Below are 21,592 nucleotides of genomic sequence, written 5' to 3'. Positions count from 1 at the left end.
GCACCAGCACGCTCCAGTAGGTAGAGAATCGTCAATCAGCAGCTGGGGGCAGCTTTAGCGCCATGGCCTAAAGCCTATTCCCTTGCATATCAGAAGAACGGCTGAAGAGAATGATGTAAGTAATACACTGTTTTGTTCAGCATTTCTGTTACTAGTTTATACTTCCTTCATTTAAGGCAGCATAAACCTAGTGGCAGATTCCCTTTTAACTGCACTGCCAAAATGGGGTTACTAAAAGAAACAATTTTTTTTTCAGTTTTGATAAATGAGACCCCCACTCATCAGCAGCCAGGGAAATACAAGGGGAGTAGATAAAAGCAATGAATGAAGCTCCGCCCACTTAATGAGCTGACAAGGGGCACATAGGGAGCAAAATGTGACAAAAAAGTTTAAGTTGTAGGATTAGTGTTCCTCTGTGTGTAAAAAGTCTGCAGCTTTCTTTCAAATGTTTTCAATATAACTCCAGAATACTTTTTTAAGTCTGATCTATAGGATATGTGGGATAGTCATATCAACTATGGTTTTGTTTGAGACCGTGCCTTAACATGTCTATGCACAGACCCTGTGTATCAGCACATTGAGTCCCTAAGAAATGTGTCTTATGGACCCATAAGAGAAACAGATCACTGATCTCAGGGAGACCAGACAAACCATAACACTGCCAGATGCCGGTTAAAGCGCTCAATGCAGTGAAATCCTAGGTGCATTGCTCCTTGGGAAACATGAATATGCAAAAAAAGAGCCTGTGGAGCCTTATTTAAGAGTCTCAAAACACAGGACTAGCCAGATATCCCTCTGGAAAGGACCCAGCCAAGGGGTGGCTCCTGTAAGGAAACCACGAAAACCACCATATTATTTGGCAAGTCAATGTATTGACAAGGGAAAAACTAAAGGCTAGGTATCCATCCACAGACAGCTGTTTCGGGGTGTTGCCCCTCATCCTGCTCCACACTGATGAGGGGCAACACCCTGAAACAGCTGTATGTGGATGGTTACCTGGCCTTGGTTCTTCCCTTGTCATTACATTGACTTATAGGGTCAATTAATATGGTGGTTTCCCTACAGGAGCCACCCCTTGGCTGGGCCCTTCCTGGAGAGATATCTAGTCCTGTGTTTTGAGAATCTTAAATGAGACTCCACAGGCTCTTCTTTTGCATATTTATGGACCCATAGGCATTATGTGTCGCCATGTAATAATTACTTCTAAATAACCGCGGAATCACTGAGCAAACCTTAAAGGGTTTTCTAATTTAATGTTACTTGTACCCTATGTACAGCATAGGGGCAAGTATAAGATTGTGGAGGGTTTGACCGCTTTGTTTTGAATGGAACCGTGTGTCAGCGGGTGATCCTCAGGTCTATCCCTACTTTAAAAAGCCACCGGAAATATCCACATGCTGTACTCAGGTGGCTCCATAGAGAATCAATGGGGTGGTGGGTCATGGGATTTCTAGGTCAGGTGCTGATCTAGAGATCCCCGGGAGCCCAGAGATTAGACCTCCCCCCTGTGATCTCATACTTGTCCTCTATCCTGTAACTGAGGCTCCGCTGACTTTTTTGCTGTGGCTAGTGGACCAGTAATATCAAATAAGAAAAACCCTTTAATATGAATATCAGTATGGAGACCTTGGCACCCACAGTATGGGTCCATAATAGTCCATGGGTACTGCATTATGGATCTGTACAACAAGAATCTTTAATATGGGCTTGTGAAAGGAGTTTTCTGATGTCAATCAGCCTATATACAAAGCCAAGAGACCAAAATCAGGGCAAGGAAGAAGCCGGAGAAAACACCTCCTCTCTGATGCCACTGCTCGGTTTAAAACACAATTTAAAGGGAACCTGTCACCAAGACAATGTCATCTAATCTATCGGCATCATGTTATAGAGCAGGAGGAGCTGAGCAGATTGATATATATCTGATTCAGTAGAACTTGATTAAAATCCCTGATCATGCTGTGTTAAGGAGTCCAGTGGGCGGAGTCAGAGATTTCAATCAATAAATTACAAGTTATGCTGATTCTTTTCTCATAAAGATATATATGAAACGGCTCCGTTTTTTCTGCTCTATAACACGATGCCGATAGTTTAGGCAGCATTTTTATGGTGATGGGTTCCCTTTAAGGTTAATATCTCTTTAACATTTGATACTGGCTTACACAAAGTCCATGTTTTTCACTAAGCAAACTTAAAATGTACTATTGCATAACAGCATTGTCTAAACATTGGGGAAAAGAGAAGACCTAGAAGGATGTCGCCTGGACCACATCCATGACATGCATCCTATACTATGAGTGCTGGATACACAGAATCACAACATCTGATGAGACGTCATTATTGTGAACCAATAGTCCTTTTTTGTAAAACGTTCTAACCCGTGGACACACTCTTCACACGTCCTTTTTATCCTGTCCTCTTAATGCATGTGATACACAGTAAGGAACAATCCCTACAGCGGTGATAGGAACAGCCACGCTCTTACAGAACGATAGAAAATAGAAGACTGCCTCCACATCAGATGGAAGTTCAAAGGAGTCAAAGATGTGAAGAACAACCAGAGAAATGATGATACAGCTAAGACGAAAGGTGAATTCAGCTCCTCTCTTCTCCTTGCAGCTGTTCTTGTACATCTGGGAGTCTAAGGCTAATCCCAGACCAAGGAACATTCCTAAATTCCTGACCAGGCCGGCAAATGGTGTGGACTCTATATGGATCCACTCTGGCCTGGAACACCAATGTGATGCTCTCTCAAGGGTCCACAAAAGGTCCACATCGAAATCTTTGAGTAGAATGTAGAAGCCCAATGCAAATGAGAAGAGGAACAGGGTGGTGTAGATGTATTTTTTCAGGCTGATGGAGTATATAATTTGTAGATGGTTGAACACACTGGCCACAACAATTCCTAAAAAAAAAAAAGTGAGAATTAAAGAACCGAACTTCACGAACCAAGATTAGTTACAAGTTTTGCAAAAAGTTTGCTACGGCACGCAACCACACTTTTTGCAAAGTTCGTAATGAACCCAGTTCAAAATGGTGGCCACGCAATTTAAAGGGGTAGTTTGCCATAAAATTTTTCTTTCAAATCATCTGGTCTTAGCAAGTGCAAGAGATTTGTCATTTACTTCTTTAAAAAAAAAAAAAAACTCAAGTCTTCCAGCTTCTGTATGTCCTAAAGGAAGTGGCGTATTCTTTCCAGTCTGAAGAGCAGGAGAGGTTTTCTGTAGGGATTTGCTACTGGACAGTTCCTGACATGGACAGAGGTGGCAGCAGAGAGCGCTGTGTCAGACTGGAGAGAATACACCACTTCCTGCAGGACATACAGCAGCTGATAACTACTGGAAGACTGAAGATTTTTTTAATACAGGTAAATAAGAAATCTCTGGCAATTGCTGGGACCAGTTGATTTAATAGAAAAAAAATGATTAGCTACCCCCTTTAATACACATAAAAAAACAAAACAAAAATCTCTAATTATTACATCCCACATCCCGCTGACATCATATCTTATGTGGGGTACTTCCCTAATAAAGCTGTACTTACCTGAGATGACACCTGCAATGACCTGATGGGGGAAATGTGCGGCCACAAACACTCTGGATAGGCAAACATTGACCTGTACAGCCCAGAAGAAAGCCCAGAGGGCCAAACGTTGACACCTAGGGTTGAGTCAAAGCAAAGTCAGCATATTTTCCTGTGAATTACAGTCTTGTGGTACTAGTCATATGCCCGGAAATAGAATGTCTTATTTCTCTGAGAACAAAAAGATTGGGCAGTTGAAATCACAACTGCCTGATCACTATCTATTATCTTGTTGGATGGCCCTGCATAACCATATCTATGATATATGATAAGCTTAAGAAGAGAGTGCCACTGTCATGACTCCAATTATACGGAATGTCTCTTGCAAATGAGGACCGAACATGAACAGTGATTTAAAGTATACCTGTTGCAAAAATATTGGGGTTGTGATCGCAAGCAGTTTTGCAACATACTCTAATTTTACTGTAATGCAGGTTGTATATCAGCGGAGGGCAATAACTTAGGCTTCTTCTATTATCAACTTTTACTAATTCTATTATCAGCTCTGCAGCTTACCAGGAGACAATGCTCTTTGTTATGTAACAATTCAATCAGTATAATGTCACTGTGTGGTTACAGAGGTTTTGATGCTGTATGACAGGAGAGCTGACCATACAATGCGAGCACCCCCAGGACTCTCTGCTACTGAATGTGAATGCGCAGCAGCTATACACATGCACAATGAAGACTTATCCAGCTCTGTGCACGCTCAGGAATGGCTGTCAATCAATACCAAGCCATGCCTGTGAGCGTGCAAAGGACGGGGACTGTGTTTGGTCTTTTTTTTTTAAAGATAAAAGAGCAAATATTGCCACGGAGAGACCCAGGACCACAGTTTGACAGGAAGGGGGATACTAAGTGGCTGTATATATAACATTAATTTAAACATAGAATTAAAAAAAAAAATTCTTACATTATTTGTTCTTGACAATGCCTCTTTAAGAAGATAGTGCCACTGTCAGGACTCTCCTACCACTTACAAGAAATGTATCTTGCATTGGAGGACCAAACAAGAGCAGTGATTTCAATTACAACTATGTAATGCCTAATTTGGCCTGTGGGAGTGCTGCAGGGGAAATGAAGACTTGCCCAAACATTTCCAGTGACATTACGAGGTGAGTGGATGGACTGTTTATATGTAGTAAAGCGACAAGTTTGGCCAAAGTTTCTTCATTGCTCACCGGCTCTTGAAGGAGTTGTGACTTTGCAGAAGGGAGAGTGCGGCACATGTCATCACATAGTAGACTGATGAGGAGCCCATAGCGTGCCCTGATGGGCTTCCTGTCATTAAAGAGAAAGCAGGAAATCCTTACAAGAAATACTCCATACAGGATGGGAGGGTTATTGCCATTCTAGCTTTTATCTCAAGATGCTGATGGGGTCTGACCCAGCGATTTTATAAATACAATCATGAGAGTTTCTTATTGTTTTTGAGTGGTCAGCTATATAGAATGACGGGGTGAAGTGGGCCGACAGGAAGAAAATGTTTTGATAAATTATTGCAGTGTCATACTTAGTCATCTGGTTTTATAACTATCAGGCGCTTAGAGGCCCTTGTATAGGGGGGCTATACATTTTTTTCTGTCCCATTATGGATCTAAGCAATTATTATGATCTAAGCAATTTCAATGAAGTTCTTCCTATGCAGAATTAAAGCGTAACTGTCATTTCAGGGTCATTTTTCTGAAAACAATAAATATCTATAGTACAAGCGATTTTAGGAAACTCTGTAATAAGTTTTATTTAGCAAAAGAGTTTCCTTCTGTACTGAAAAAGCAGTTTTTCTAGCTCCTAGCTGTTTTCTCTGTCCATTATGCTCTATGGAGAGGGGAGGGGCTAAGAGGAATGAGTGAGCACGGAGCAGTCCTGCACAGCACAACACCCTGCAATCTTCCTAGATAAGAACTGACCTTTCTGACCTCTGAATCGAGCGTTTTAGGTGCCCAGACAGTCTACAAACAGCTGACCTTCAGGTCTCTTCTTCCTACTCACCTCCCTGGGCCCCTCCCCCCTCCATAGGATATAATGGACACAGCAGAACCCGTCTTTACTGGCTTCTCTGTAATGAAGACGGCTTTGCCTGATAATGAAAGAAGTGAGGGTTGAGGCTGGGAAATAGTTTTTTGAGTACAGAAAGAGGCTTTTTTGCCTAATAAAACCTATTACACAGTTTCTTAAAATCTCTTATACTACTGATTTCGGGGCAAACATAGCACATGGCAATCATGATCACGCCAATAAGTACTGAAACTAAAAGAGACAGTTCTCACCTGGTCCAGTCTCACAGGTTACTGGGAACTGCATAATTTCCGGAGGCGAGGCATTTCCGTAATAGGACGTCTCATGTACCCACCAGTACGGCCTTTGTCCGAAAAGGATCCTGTAGTGTATAAAACAGTAATTCAGTCGAGAAAACTTTAATTTTCTCTACTTTATTCCTCATTTTCTGTAAGTGTTATCTAATGCAGCTGCATATTATACCAATCTGGGCCAACATTGACTATGGCTGTGTTATGTTATTGCCGTGGCTCGCGGCGCTGGTTGCAGGTGTTGTAAGCAGTCGGTGTGTTTTGGGGCACCTTGTCACAGTGGCCAGGAGTGGTAGTACCCACCCCCGGACACGGGCAGCGTACCTTGGCATAAATGGTGTGAGGTGCCGGTGCAAGGTGCAACGCAAGTAATGACAGAGTCCCTACCTAAACAGTGGTTTAACATAACTTGAAAAGCTGCAATGCAAGTGCAGAGTATAGACAATACTGCTCACAGGTATAGGATTTCCCCAACGAGTTGAGCATAGTGTCAGTAAAGTACTTTGGCTTAGTGCATCTTTGCTTTACTGGGGATCAGTCCCTCTTCCTGTTCTTAGGGGGTGACTGTCCTGACTGAAGAAGCTCCACAGTGTAGACAAGGGTTGGTTCTAGGCTTCCAGTCACCCTACCTCTAGGGTTTAGCACTTCATAGTGCAGGTATCAGTTTCTCTGAGAACAGGTATTGTCTCTTCCCTAGACCACAACAACTAAAACAGGAAACCCCTATTTTCCCTATATCTGGGTGACAGGAAGAGATGGTGAGAGAGAGTGTGGTGTACAGAGTGTAAGCTAAACCTTGGGTACAGAGTGTAGACTAAACCTTTACACATACTGCAGCTGTACCTTGGGGAGAGTGAGACACCTAGTGGCAGAAGTGGAAATCACAGCTGATAGCGCTTAGAGTTACATTTTGACTCAGAACTGCCTTGTGAACAAGGCCGCAATAAAATAAGGCTAATCTGAATTTAAACATTAATGGTGTTTAATTTAAAGGGGTACTCCAGGCCACAGCGCTGTTCCACTTCAGTCAGTGATTAAGGAAGTGTCTGTCCCAGAAGGAGCAGACAGATTGTTTACCAGGGGACCTGAAAATGTGACAGGAAGACCCGCAGAGGACTGTGGTAGGTGATAAATAAATGCCCAAAGTACCCAGAGAATGCCCATATAAATGTACGCTTTTTTTTTTGTTTGTTTTTTTAGAAACAGCATCACTCCTGGTGGTTTCTGGTATTGCAGCATGGCCTATTCATCTCTACTAAAGATAAGCCTAACTGGAGCATGCTTCAGTCTGAAGTTCAACAATTAAATAATGGTGGCTGAAGAAATTGGTTGCCACCCTAGCGAGTCTGGGAAAACATGAATACAACCATAGGCCATAGGCTATATCCATGTTTTCCAGAACTCCCTAGGACTCTCTGGTATTCAATTGCCGAATGTTCGGACTTGAGCTTGTGTGAGCGTGGTGAGGACATGGATGTAGATGAAAGAAGTGCAAGAGGTGTTTTTCACCATGTAACAACCCCCCTTGTGTACAGTAAGTATTTTGAGCCCCACCATGTCAGGGGTCTAGGGCTGCTGCTTCCTTTGCACTCTTGGTAGCTACGCTTCTGTTTAGTGTATATTATATCAATGTTATAGAAAGAATAACCTGTTCTGCTGTTCTGCTCTTACAAAATGTTGATGACGATGTGGAAAATGAGGGCGATCTAGCAGACTGTTCATTTTTTATTCTTAGAAGCGAATAACAATATTGTCTTCGCCCCATTAATTCTGCTGGGTGACTATTTATGGATCCACATCATCAGCAGTCTCTGAGAGGGTGCTTAGTGTATTCCCTAAGTACACAGACGTGGTGTGTGACACATGTGCTCCGCATGGGGCACCTGGACACAGCCGGATAGGGAATCATGCCGGCTGCCACCCCTGGATGTCATTATAAACTCACCAATCAATAATAAAACTAAGACCCGCTCAAGTGAACGGCAAACTAATGTGTCTGTGTCACAACCCTCTCATTCTGCTGATCCTACACCCAGTACGTGACTAAAATAACTCTGACACCTGAATCCTTGATGGCTACTAATGATTCTTTGGCATTTGAACACCGGTGGCTGAAGAAGTTGGATGCAGAAGTTGGAGCGCTTTGGGGTTGTCGTCTGCTTGTCGCTGCGTTTGGCGACGGGGGTCCTCGAGGTTAGAGTCCATGGAGTGGACATGGTAGTGGAGGAAGGGAAACTCACTGGGTTAAGGCCTCTAGGAAAAGGGGATTTAAGGGTCTGCACAGGTTTTATGTTGGTGTCTATGGACTAGGTGCAAGTAGTCCGGTTACCATTCATTCTCTATGGACGGCGGACCTATCTCCACAGCGCGCGCCGGATTCTGACCAGGATATCTCCATCCCGGGACCGGCTCCGGGAGCAGGACTCGGCGAGATGACGTCAGTAGAGATGAGCGAACCTCGAGCATGCTCGAGTTGATCCGAACCCGAACTTTCGGCATTTGATTAGCGATGGCTGCTGAACTTGGATAAAGCCCTAAGGCTATGTGGAAAACATGGATATAGTCATTGGCTGTGTCCGTGTTTTCCAGACAACCTTAGAGCTTTATACAACTTCAGCAGTCCCAGCTAATCAAATACCAAACGTTCGGGTTCGGATCAACTCGAACCCGGTTCGCTCATCTCTAGAGGTCAGTATAAGGGGATCTAGCTGGGGGTCAGGAGCCTGTCACCCCGGCACGGGGGGTGACAGGTCCTCTTTAAATGAAGAGACCACTCGTGTTTTGGGCCTTGAGGACCTCCCGGTCTATTCTAGTGGACGGGTGGATATACAGGTATTATGTTGTTAATATGCAATGTTATTTGTTTTTTATTATTTATTTTTTTGTAATAAACGGCTGCTGAGGCCATTATGTTCCTAGCTATGGCGTCTGTGTTATTTGGGGGGAAGAGGAAGAGGAAAATCTATCTGCTGACCCGTAGGGTTTTCTTGGGCATGTACAGTTTTATGCCATCAGTCTTATGACATCAGTTATAGGGCCAGCGCCAGCACCCATTTGCACTTGCCAGGGTGCTGGAGCTGACCCAGGCTGCCAGGCAATGCATCTGGAGTTCCAGACAGTTTCTGGTTGCGCATCTGGAGCTGTCCTGAATTCCGGATGCCCCCATTCCATGACAGAATTCTGGACAATTATAGGACAAATCCTAATATTTCCAGGCCTATTTTCTGACAGAGACACCCTTCAGGGAAAATCCTGAAGGGTGTCCCTGTCGGAAAATAGGCCTGGAAATTCAAGGGCTGATGCTGGCCCTTTAACTGATGTCATTATACAGTCATGGTGTACCCAGTGATGTCACAATACAGGAATACCATACCATATACATATATCATAGCATACAAATAACTTACAAAAAACTGTTCACTGTGACATCACAGCCCAGTCACAAAACGTAATGATGTCACACAAAGGTATATAATGATATTACGTAATCCAGTATGCTGAAAATATTTCACAAAGAAGGGATATCCATGAGGCCTCAGAGTAAAAATTTGCATGGGACTGCTTTCATTTTCCTAGTTATTACTAGTTCGATGACTGAGTAAACATGATCCTTCTTCATTTTTGGGTCCACTCCCATAGCAGCTGCTATGTCTACTAACAACCCATATATACTTACACCTAGACAGCAGACATATTGGATTTCTTATTATACTGTATACTCACTGCTATATAACATTTCCCACATTTACATTCTAAGGCTATGTTCACACAATGCAATATTTTTTAAAAGAACGGCTGTTCTTTTCCATTAAACCAACGGCCGTTCTTTTCATACTCATTGGAACAACGGCCCTTGTTTTCGCACAATGCATTGAACAACGCCCATGAATATTTTACTACTTACCACTTGAGGACAAGATTCAGCCAGTCGCCAACCACAGCCACCCATATCAGTTTGATGCCCACAGACTCACATAGGTGGAACCATATAGGAAAGAAGATGTGGAAGGTATTTCTAAGGTCAGCCGCATGTGAGACAAATACAAACCAATCCTGGAAACTTATCAAGTTCTCTTGGAGATATCTAACTATAGAAATTCCTGTAGCATGAAGTAAGTCCATGCTCGCCTCCATCCTACAGACCTCTCCCTGGCGCACAGTGTTTTTTAATCTGTGACAAACCGAAGTACATCCGTACCACCAGGCTTATATAGTCTCCCCTCCAGGCTTCCCCCCCTTCTAACTCTTCAAACAAGAGATATCAGGCAAACATTTCACCACTCGATTTCCAAGCATATCTTCTCATTTTGGCCACAGACTGCCCTCCTCCTGATCAATGATTAGCAATGCTGTTCCTCTCGGCTTAGATACGGCCTTGCTTTTGTAATCCAGCACATGCGCTATGGCATCCTTGGTCTTCTTTATCTGTTGAACCATTCAAAGGATGGGACTTTGAGACTATACACCAAATAATTCCAACTTGAAGGAAATCACTTCTTTTAATCTTCCTATTCTTTGCCGTTATTTTAAAACAACGGCTGTTGGTTTGAAATAATGGTCGTTGTTGGACGTAAAATGGCGGCCATTCACTAAATTTCAACAGTGTGTGAACATAGCCTTTCTGTGTTTTCAGTCCAGTCCCGGTTTTGGTTGAAAAATACTAAGCAAAAATACTGTGTGTGAACATTAAAGGCTAAGAGCCTTAAAGCAATACTGTAGTCAGCTAATCACGCCCCCCCCCTCCTCCCCGAAACTGTAGGTACCATTTGTCTACTCTGAAGTCTTGTCTGAAGTTCTTCATGGTTGTCTATTCCATAATCTGGCCAGTGCCTTGGTTTGGCTAAAAACTGATCTTTATTTTGCAGCAGCTGAGTCAATAAGGTGTGGCCTAGGGAACCCATGCCCTAGGCCTGCTACGCCTCTCCTTTCTTCTCCTTTGCCCTCCTCTTCTCTGTCTCTCCCCCAGCAAGAAAATTGCAAACCAAGGCGCTGGGCGCATTATGGAAAAGACGACTGGGAAGGACTTCAGATGAGCAGACGAATAGTACCAGCGGTTTTGGGGGGTGGGGGATGGATTAGCTCACTACAGTATCAGTATCAGTACAGGTATAAAAATGGGATGCATTATGACATAGGAAAGTGCACCACAACACTTATAGAATGAGTGGAGAAGAAGGGGTTTGCCGCCAAAAGAGTTACTAGTGTAGGTGATCTGCATGAGATGCCTAGAGACCAGAGATGTATAGGACTTGGCCATTAGTTGTGTATTAGTAATAGGGAATTATTGGTAAGCTTTAGTGGCTTGAGTGTCATAGGGAAGGTGGTGGTCCTAAGGGTTAAAGTGAATGACAAGCACCTTGAGGAGATGCCACATAGTGGGAAAGCTAGAGCGTTTATGGGGGACTCAAAGGGCCAGTTCACACCGAGTAAATTTGGTGGAATCCGGCCTGCCTCAGAGTCAAATGGCATCTCTATGGGAGTGTGGTGCCCTATGGTCGACTGGCCACTTGCCAGAGAGGAGAGGAGTTTGTGCTAAGAGTCCCAACCCAGGGTAGAAGTGTGCTCTGCCAAAACTTTAGAAGTAGAATACTGAAGAATACTTGAAAGTAGAAGACTTCTCGTGCTCGTGTTTTGACCTTTGTTGTCGCTGTACCACCTGTTGCCCTACAGTGTCGGGTGACCCGTCCTCCTAGGGTGACACAAGCCCCAGATCTTGTTATCTGAATTGAGCCAGATTACCTGGTTACACCTGTGCTGCTAGATAGAGTACGTAGACTTGTAGCAACTTTGCTCTATCCGGATCAGTTCCTCTCCACTTTTTCTGGGTTCTGTGTCATCCCAACTGCAGAGGACCCGTCTGCTCAACCAATCAGTGGCCGATGTGGGTCCTGTCTCAGTCAATGATTGGCCGAGTGAGCAGGTCCTGTGTGCCCTGAAAGCACAGAGCCTGGAAGGAATGTAGACTCACAGAGGACTAGGAGTGTTGGCACAGCAGCTAGGAGGGACTGGAGGTAGTGAGTAAACAACATTTATTATTTTTATACCACCTCTAGCTGTAGAAAATATGTTTGTTTACTCCAGACAACCCTTTAAGGTGCTATATACATATGATAAGAGTAAGCCAAATGCTCCTTTGGATGACAGCTATCCCCCCATGTACATGCACTAAAGTGATACTTACAGCCCCCTAACTCTATGTGTGCTTTCCACACTATCCTCAAGCTTAGATGCTGCACATTATTCCTGTATAACACTTGTCTATATCTTCTTTCTGCTCTAAAATTGCTTAATTTCACCTGGGCGGGCTTCACAGAAGTTAGGCCTTCTCTCTCTTTGGAATATGCAGTATCTTAGCTTGTTGATAGTGCAGAAAACCACACATAGGGGGACATTTATCAAACTGGTGTAAAGAAGAATTGGCTCAGGTCCTGGTTGTTATGGTTACAAAATGCTTTCTTTTGTTGAAAATCAAATAAAAATATACTTAAAAAAAAAAAGAATTGGCTCAGTTGCTCCTAGCAACCAATCAGATTCCACTTTTCATTTTCCAAAGAGTCTGTGAGGAAAGATAAGTGGAATCTGATTGGTTGCTAGGGGCAACTGAGCTAATTCTACTTCCCCCATAGAGTAAGGGGGGGGGTGACAATGTCACTTTAAATTTACGTCTGCCTTCACAGGGAGTTGGAAGGCTAAATCTCTAATCTCTAATGTGTACGGCCAGAGGGATCAGCTTTAACATCTCCATAAACATTCCAACCAAATTACAAAGATCAGAAAAACACTTCCCCTGTTTGCAGGATTAAAGGTAACATTAGTCTTAGTTGATATTGTTAAACACCATAGACATGTCTCATCTGGCCACCTCTGTTGTTGACTTGTTCACATGTTTTTCACTAGCCTCTGTTCTCTATTTAGTCATGGCTCTTAAAAAACGGAGCAAATACCAATAAGCCCCACTGCATTGTCCAGGTTAAGGCTAAGGCTATGTTCACACTACGTATATTTCCGGCTGTAGTGTGAACCGCGAATATACGTCTGTAGTTTTGAGGTTGATGCGTACGCTTGAAAGTATACAATATCCGGCCGCATAATGCACACTACGTATGAGCTTACGGCTGGATCGTATACGGCGCCGTGAAAAATGAACAAGACCATTGTTTGCAGCCGGAACTGTTCCAACTCACTGCCATGGATTTCCATGCGGTCCCTTATGGAGTACTTATTTCAGCCAAATTGGACTTGATTTTTAGATCCAAAAGGTTCTGTGTGGTTTACGGGGCTGGGCGAAGATTTCCAAGTAAATGACCTGCCTCAGATCGCTTCGAAACAAGCTAGGGAAGCATAACTGTACTACGGGCGTATGTTCCCGGTTCGCCCGTATGTTCGCAATTCGCCCACATGTCTATTTTTCACATGGCCGTAGTTTCAGCCGCATATGTCCGGCCGCGTACGAACTACGGCCGGTCTCATACGTAGTGTGAACATAGCCTCAAGTGGTACTCCAGGGATCCCCCCCAAATCATCTGGTTTCAAAAAGTTATATAGATTTGTAATTTAATAAAATGTAAAAATCTCAAGTCTTCCCATACTTATCCCATACAGGAACCGAATAATACCTCCATATTGTACCTAATATTATTACCACACTATGACTAAATAATACCACCATATAGGAACAGAATAAAACCACCATATACTACCTAATATTATCATACTACAACTTAATAATACCACCATATAGGAATAGAATAAAACCACCATATAGTACCTAATATTATCATACTACAACTTAATAATACCACCATATAGTGACTAAGATTATTACCAAACTATGGCTAAATATTACCACCATACAGGAACCGGACAGGAACTATAATATAATTAAATGACACTACTATATAGTAACAAACTACACCACCACCAGATAGTACTTAATATTACTGCTATACTATGACTAAATAATGTCAATATACCGTATCTAAATACCACCACAATATAGTACCTAATATTACTACTATAACAAAATACCACCAAAGAGTGACAAAATAACACCACCGTATAGTAATTTCCCTACTATAGTATGACTACATAATACTACCACACAACAACAAAATAACACTGCCATGTAGTACCTAATATTACTACTATACTATGACTAAATAACACCAGTATAAAGTAAGGGAATACGGAACATCACAATATAGTACATAGTAAATAATACTACCATACAGTAACAAAATAACACCGCCATATAGTACCTAATAATAATTACAAATAAAAAAATAATACCACCACAGTGTAAGTGAACAATGGCATGATACACTGGATAGATAAGACCATCATATGGTCACTAAATCACTCTTTTACAACTCAACGAAATTGACCAAAGAATTATTTGTGAGTATATTATATAACATATACTTCTGGTGATTAGTGTTACCGCTGTATGTCAGTTTGCAGCGTTGTTTGCAGTACGTTTTATGGTCGTGTAGAACAGAGTGTCCCATGTACTGCATGTTCTGGAATATGTTATCATTCTGCTTCTATAAATAGGAGGTTGGCTGGAGAGGCCAGTTGTGTCCTTACTACAGATAGTCATTGTTGGACAGGTGGAAATGTACTGGGTTGTAACCAATAACAGGTGAATATAGTGGACCTACTATGGTGTAGCATGACCCATTTATGCCCCCTTCCCTCCTTTTTTTCTCCCATACTTTTCTTATAGGTTTTTATTACCTGGTCTACTTTAAGATATGGTAAATTGAGTCAGGAAGGGTGCACTGGCTACTTTTACCTTCTTAAGAAGTCCGGCGAATTTTTTTTTTACAGTAATGTATTGCCCCCTAAAAGTTATACAAATTACCAATATACACTTATTATGGGAAATGCTTATAAAGTGCTTTTTTCCCTGTACTTACTACTGCATCAAGGCTTCACTTCCTAGGTAACATGGTGATGTCACTTCCTGGATAACATGGTGATGTCACTTCCCGGATAACATGGTGATGTCACTTCCTGGATAACATGGTGATGTTACTTCCTGGATAACATGGTGATGTCACTTCCTGGATAACATGGTGATGTCACTTCCTGGATAAACCCGACTCCCAGAGCTGTGCGGGCTGTGGCTGCTGGAAAGGATGATGGCAGGGGGACACTGAGGGACACAGGGCACTGGAGGGACACTTAGCACAAGGACGGTACAATTTGGTACAAGGACGGAAAGACACCATTTGTCTTGTTATAGCCTCTTTAGCTGTGGCCTTGCCATGTGCTGGACACCAACATCTTATTCTTACCTCACCATGCTCCCCTGGTGTCCTCCTGCGGTATCCCCTGCTGACCACAGCCACTTTGCCAGACAACCTCATCTCAGTTGAGACAGCGTCATTCAGCCAATCCCGCTGCTGCACCGTCCTGCCTCTGTCAGTGATTAGCTGAGCAGGCTGTCAATGCCAGGACAAGTTAGTCTCCGAAGTGGGTACCGCGGTAGTCAGAGGGGACCTGGAGACATTGCAGGAGGACACACAGGGAGTGTGGAGAGGTAAGGATAAGATGTTTATTATGTTTTATATAAGGGCGGTATTATATTAAGGGTATAAACCCACACACCGTATATGCAGCAGATATGCAACAAATACGCAGCAGATTTGTTGGTACAGATTTGATGCTGTGTTCAGTTATTTAGATCTAATCTGCTGCGATTTTGCTGCGAGTTTGCTGCGAGTTTGCTGCGTATCGCAGCAGTAAATACGCTGCATATACGGTGTGTGGGTTTATACCCTAAGAGTTTCCAAATATCCCTTTAAGGTGGACATACACTTTCAATAACTGTCAGCTGTCTGTTATTTCTGTTCTGTTCTTCTCTATGGGGAGGGGTAAGCTGCAACCAGACAGCTCTGGTGGCGGCTTATCTCTCCAAGAAAAAAGAGGTTGGCCATTAATTTCCCATCACACCTGACCTATATCTTGAGAGAGCCCCATACACTTTATCTCTCTCTTTCTCTCTCTATCTACAGAGTGTCACTCCACCTCTTGGAGGGAATCTTGACTGGTTTCTGAAGGTCTCCATACATGTTATACTATATATGGGGACCTGTAAAAAACCCGTCAAGCCATTGTTCAATTATTCACCAGGTGGCGGTGACTCGTTGCCTACTGCAGAGAATGGACGACTGGTAGTATGTTGGCTATTCCCCATCTTACCCTTTACTAGAAACACAATTCCTATTCCCATTTACCATAAATGTCTTTCCCATAAATGCAACAAACAACAAAACAAAATCAATTTTGTATTTTCTTTTTTTTTATTAAAAAATATCTATTTTTTTCCAAAAAATGTTAAGTGGCACAGTTAACCATTTCTTTCGCGGTTAAAATAACCAAAAAACATCAGGTGCTAATGTGTGAATAAATATATATATATAATAAAAAGATGCTAGATATAAAAAAAATACCACACTGTTATGTCCCCTGCCGGCTGGTATCCTTGCTGGTTGTGAGTTTATGTCGGACTACCCTTTTAACCGTTTAGAATATGACATTTCTAAATTTGGTTTGCGTTGTATCTTTCTTCATGTCCCATTGCGTTAAACTACTTGTGTTAGTGGGTAGGTAAGGATGGAATTGCAAATTTAGAACAGCTTAGAATTAAATTACCGCCTCCTTCGATACCAGCTTCAGCCTTTATTAAGATGCGGTGAAGGTGCCTTAGAACAATGTTCTCTTGCAAAGGATTGAGGGACTATATGAAAGCCTTGGTTCTTCATGAAACAAAAGTAACTGGTGGCGTTCATTCCACATCGACAAAAGAAAATAAAAATTCTAGACGTATATTATAATAGTTTCTGCAAGCTTTTGTGACTTCTATAGTCTTTGCTACTATTTTAATGTGATGGTCCAAAGGATCCTTGAGAAGTCCAGTCCATCCACATTACAATTTACTGATGACACCAACGAAATGGAGATGGTCACAATACTCTTTGTTTGTCATAGACTCATATTCGTTCCACACAGTGGATGCTCATACTGGAAGATTGCATGACACACTTTGGAAGACTCTTCGGTGTGTAGCAATGGCTCATTCTTTGGTTATTCCTTAGAGGAAGAAAAAAAACCTACGAAAATGCTACAAAAAATTGCTAACAAAAAAAAAAACGCCCTAGAGAACCTTTTTACTTTGTTGGTTGAGAAGCTGGGAAACACAATAAGGGATAATTCCCACGGCAGCGAGGGGCACGGCAGCACTTTTACAGAATGAAAGGGTGTAGAAGAGCAGCTCCACTTTAGTGGGTGGCTTGAAAGAGTCGAAGAGATGTAGAACGAAAAGAGAAGCTACGATACAGCAAATTCGGAAAATGAACTGGCTTCCTTGCTTGCCACGGCAGCTCTCTTGGTAAAGTTTGGAGTTGAGAGCCAGCCCTAAGCCGAAGAAGATGCCAAGGTTTCGAAGGAGTCCAGCAAAAGGGGTGGTGTCGATATGGATCCATTCGGGTCTTTCACACCATTTCTTAGCCTTCTCCAATGTCCACAGGAGGTCCACACCCACAGCTTTAAGGATTAGGTAGAATCCCAAAGCAAAGGAAAACAGGAAAAGGGTGGTAAGGATGTATTTCTTGAGACTGGCCTTGTAGATGAATTGTGTGTGATGGAATGCTTCAGCCACCACCATGCCTGTCGAAGGAGGGATAGAGGTGATTAGATCTAAGTAGTAATTCTTATACATACAATAACAGGAAACACCTTACGAGAGTGGAACAAAGTATCATTTACTCTTTCATAGCAACTCACAACCTATTACGAAAACATTCACACCAGGTCTGGCTATACAGTATTTACCGTGTATAGGAGACCTTCTATAGGACAATGCTCTACGACTACTTTACATGCTATAGGTCTAGAGCAGCTTGGAGAACTCAAGCGTAACTCCATGACCCTAAGCAACAATAAAGTGATGAATTTATTGGGAACATCTCTGGCTGTGACTGATTTCAGCTCTAGTAAACCTTTGATTTCCTATGTGGGTCTCTGGTGGGATGCCAGAATGATGTTTTCCATGTAACGGAAATACAATAGACCACACAAATAAGAACAGTATTCGGCTAATTTCCAACAACTTTCACTAAACAAGTCCAATGCATTAGAGAGCCAACTAGTGGGGAATTTATTAACCTATTTACACCAGACACAAACCTTCAGCAGACTCAGGCTCCTCCAAACCTGAACCTGCAGTCCTAGGGAGTCCTGGAAAACTTGGATGCAGCCTATAGCCTATGATTGTATCCATGTTTTCCAGTTCAATCCAACTTCTTCAGCCACCGGTGATCAAAAGAAGAGCGTTCAGGTTCAGACGAACCCGAATGAGCTCAAGGTTCACTCATCTCTATACACCAGTTTACTTAAAGGGGTTATCCAGCGCTACAAAAACATGGCCACTTTATTCCAGAGACAACACGACTCTTGTCTCCAGTTCAGGTGCGGTTTGTAATTAAGCTCTATACACTTCAATGGGACTGAGCAGCAAAACCCCGCCCAAGCTGGATACAAGAGTGGGGCTGTCTCTGGAGCAAACTGGCCATGTTTTTGTAGCGCTGGATAACCCCTTTAATGTCACACAATTGAACTTTTTTGCAGTTTACCCTCTCTATCTCTTGATGAGAAAAGTGGATATTATGTAGCAGTAGTGGTCATATGCTTTAGGGTAACCATAACTTTCTATAGAACTTGGCATAAATTATGGTGCGAGTCTGTGCCGGCTTTTTGGCACATTGGCAACCAAATGATGTACCGAATTCATTACGCGGTAGGAACTTCCCAATGAATTTTACTATAGTGTACTATGAGTATAACAATGAAACACCAGTGTAGGTAAACTCCCCCATAGTCTGCTAATTCTTGAGCAAGGCACAAGCCTGAAAAAAAAACTTCAACGCTCACTCCCAACGTCCACACCCCATTCATCTAACGTAAATGAAGGAAGTCACATTTATAATAAGCGTGAAGGTATTCACATTACACACCTGAAATGACCCCAGCTATAACCTGGTGTGGGAAATGTGCAGCCAAGAAGATTCTAGATAAGCAGACGCAGACCTGGACAGCCCAAAACACGCTCCAAAGTGCTCCACGTAGACATCTGAAATGGAAGAATACAATATAATGATCACTAGGCAACTCACTAGGTTTAGGCTTTTATATAAATTATACTATAGTATATGGAAAAGAGCAAGGTCACAAAGGAAGCTGAGAAAACCTAAAACTATATAGTGACTAGTTACTAGAAGAACTTGATTGGTGATCTGATTGAAGGCCAAAAGTATTAAAGGAGAGGTCCCGACATTTATAAAATCTGGCAGCTAGCAGAGGCAGGGGGGAATTTAATCAGGAGTAGGAACTTACCTCTCCCCGTGCCCGTGATGAGCGGCAGGACCAGCCTCGGGGCCCCCGCCGTCACAACTCAGGAGAATATGCCTATCTTGGATGATGGACTGGCCGCTCAGCCACTCAGTGACTAGAGCGGTGTCCCATCCCAGTCACTGACTGGCTGAACGGCCAGTCCATCAGCCAGGTCGTGACGTGTCAGCAGTGGAGATCCTGCAGCTCGGCGGGGGTCCTGAGGCCGGTCCCACCACTCACCACGGGCACTGGGAGAGTTAAGTTCCTACTCTTGATCAAATTCCTCCCCTCCCGGCCAGACTTCTCCTTTAAGTTGTTATGTAGGGCGATCCATATTATAAAGTGACAACAAGGGGTTATCCAGCATTAGTAAAAAAGAAAACAACAAACAACACAGCTTCTTTCCTTGAAAAATAGTGCCACCTCTGTCCTCAGGTTATGTGAGGTATTACAGTTCAGCTCTATTCACTTCAATGGAACTGAGCTGTTTCTGGAAGGAAGCAGCCATGTTTTTCTAACCCCTTTAAGTTGCCACTTTAAGATGTAGACAAATGATCCTGATTTTAAAGGGTCTATTAAATATCTATACAGTTTTTATTATTCATATTCTGTTATCTGAAGCGTCTCTACTTACAGGCTAGTAAACATGGATTCCTTCTTCTTTAACATGATGGTAAGGATGGCTGTGACCATGACGTAATAAATCCCGGCAGACCCCATAGCATGACCTGAAGGACTACCTGAAAAGTTATAAGTAGAAAAAAACATGAGCAAATCAAGTAATTTATTGATATTTAGTCTTTATGTAGATGAAATATACACCATGTCCAATATATATTGTATTGGGTGTATGTATTTTTTATGTTTTTTGGATTTTTTTAAGCTACATCATGAAGATTTGGACCTATATATAAGTGTGTTTGCTCTCCTTTACAGGTGAAATCCTAATGTTTCCTAGTTCTTAGAAAAACATAATCTCAGAACTCATAAATTACATGTTATCTAGCGAGATGCACAATGGACAATGGAAGAGAAGGATCAATGCTTCACTTAAAGAGTCATGCACTTTACATAGTTTTTATTTGTTTTTTACCTGGGCCGGTCTCGCATGTCACAGGAAACTGTTCAATGACTGGAGCTGTTGTATTTCCATAGTAATCTGTGTCGTGAACCCACCAATATGGTCTTTGTCCGAAAAGAATCCTGAAAAGAACGAAAAGCAATAAGAACACAAAAGTAGATCAAATGTTTTTGCATTTCATCTAACCTATTAGTCATTTACCAGTAGGAAATATCAACCACATACTGGTTTGAGTGGGTTATGTGTTTCTATAGTGTATAAATATAGGATGTCTGGTCATTCATGTATTGTAGATTGGTAGAAATTTTTCTTGAATAAGTTTTAATTCATACGCATGTAAGTTTTTCATGTAAGTAATTTCCTATGAGGATTTCATATGGCCTTGATAAAAAAGGATAAATAATCCACAGGCGCCCTATTCAATACATATTATGCCCATTAAACTGGGTGTCAAAATGGACTGAGCCAGTAGACCAAATTATTTGCCCTTAGCTAGCCACTTGTGTTGAGAGGACTTGCCGACGACTTTTGACTCCCTCTGCCTGGAGAAGTTGAATGTAGCCCGGGGGGTTGTCAGGAACACATGGATACAGTGTATGACTATATCCATATTTTCCTTGACTCCCTAGGGTTGCATCGGGAGTCAAATGCCAAGTATTCGGGTTTGGCCAAACCCAAACATTTGGTAAGTTCACTCAACACTACTAGCCACTATTACCCCTGCTACGATATAGAGTAGGTAGATTCAAAGCAACCAAGCAATATCATTCCCCCCCAAGCAAGAGAAGGAGATATAACACACCGACCCATTTTATAACTAGGAAAGACAATATTATGTTCATCACATACTCACCACTTGAAGACAAGGTTGAGCCAGTCCCCGATCACTGCCACCCAGATGAGTTTGATGCCCACCGACTCACACAGGTGGAACCAGATGGGGAAGAAAATGAAGAAGGTGTTTCTCAGATCAGCAGCAAAGGAGATGAACATGAACCAGTCTTGGGAACTCTTGTAGTTCATCTGGAGATATTGGACCATTTCGACCCCCGAGTGGTGAAGACCATCCATGCCGTTCTCCATCATTGAGTTCATTGAATCTCTAGACTAGAGCTATTTGAAGCTGTCTGTATCCCTGTGTGTACTGTGTGTCACTGTGCGCCTTCAGCATATTTATACCGTCCCGGGACTCCTGTTTACCACTGAAAAACCTGCTTTCTGACCTTTG

At 42.5% G+C, this 21,592-nt stretch overlaps 2 protein-coding genes and 1 pseudogene across 2 annotated transcripts; 1 reads left to right on the top strand and 2 right to left on the bottom strand.

The window, feature by feature from the left end:
- Positions 1 to 21,592, top strand: part of LOC138772585 (catenin alpha-1 pseudogene) — a 719,716-nt pseudogene that overhangs the window by 140,353 nt on the left and 557,771 nt on the right.
- On the bottom strand, positions 1,111 to 10,083 carry LOC138771781 (glucose-6-phosphatase catalytic subunit 1-like). The gene is made up of 5 exons (XM_069951778.1): positions 9,793 to 10,083; positions 5,850 to 5,959; positions 4,761 to 4,860; positions 3,541 to 3,656; positions 1,111 to 2,902 (listed from the first exon to the last, which is right to left on the bottom strand). Exons 1-5 carry the CDS (start codon positions 10,020 to 10,022, stop codon positions 2,391 to 2,393), a joined length of 1,068 nt encoding a protein of 355 aa, XP_069807879.1. The 5' UTR covers positions 10,023 to 10,083; the 3' UTR covers positions 1,111 to 2,390.
- On the bottom strand, positions 16,184 to 21,521 carry LOC138771653 (glucose-6-phosphatase catalytic subunit 1-like). The gene is made up of 5 exons (XM_069951513.1): positions 21,218 to 21,521; positions 20,377 to 20,486; positions 19,918 to 20,023; positions 18,908 to 19,023; positions 16,184 to 17,561 (listed from the first exon to the last, which is right to left on the bottom strand). Exons 1-5 carry the CDS (start codon positions 21,457 to 21,459, stop codon positions 17,050 to 17,052), a joined length of 1,086 nt encoding a protein of 361 aa, XP_069807614.1. The 5' UTR covers positions 21,460 to 21,521; the 3' UTR covers positions 16,184 to 17,049.

Source organism: Dendropsophus ebraccatus, chromosome 14, assembly GCF_027789765.1.
Source record: "Dendropsophus ebraccatus isolate aDenEbr1 chromosome 14, aDenEbr1.pat, whole genome shotgun sequence".
Lineage (NCBI taxonomy): Eukaryota > Metazoa > Chordata > Amphibia > Anura > Hylidae > Dendropsophus > Dendropsophus ebraccatus.
The sequence above is the reverse complement of the archived record's forward strand: the minus strand, read 5'-3'. Positions and strand labels throughout refer to the sequence as shown.

Coding starts and splice junctions, on each gene's coding strand:
- LOC138771781 (XM_069951778.1), bottom strand. CDS start 10,022: ATGGAGGCGAGCATGGACTTACTTCATGCTACAGGAATTTCTATAGTT. Junction 3,657..4,760: donor CACAACTCCTTCAAGAGCCG/GTGAGCAATGAA, acceptor ACTCAACCCTAG/GTGTCAACGTTTGGCCCTCT. Junction 2,903..3,540: donor CATTGCAGGTGTCATCTCAG/GTAAGTACAGCT, acceptor TTTTTTTTTTAG/GAATTGTTGTGGCCAGTGTG.
- LOC138771653 (XM_069951513.1), bottom strand. CDS start 21,459: ATGAACTCAATGATGGAGAACGGCATGGATGGTCTTCACCACTCGGGG. Junction 20,487..21,217: donor CTCAACCTTGTCTTCAAGTG/GTGAGTATGTGA, acceptor CGTTCTTTTCAG/GATTCTTTTCGGACAAAGAC. Junction 17,562..18,907: donor TATAGCTGGGGTCATTTCAG/GTGTGTAATGTG, acceptor CTCCTTCGACAG/GCATGGTGGTGGCTGAAGCA.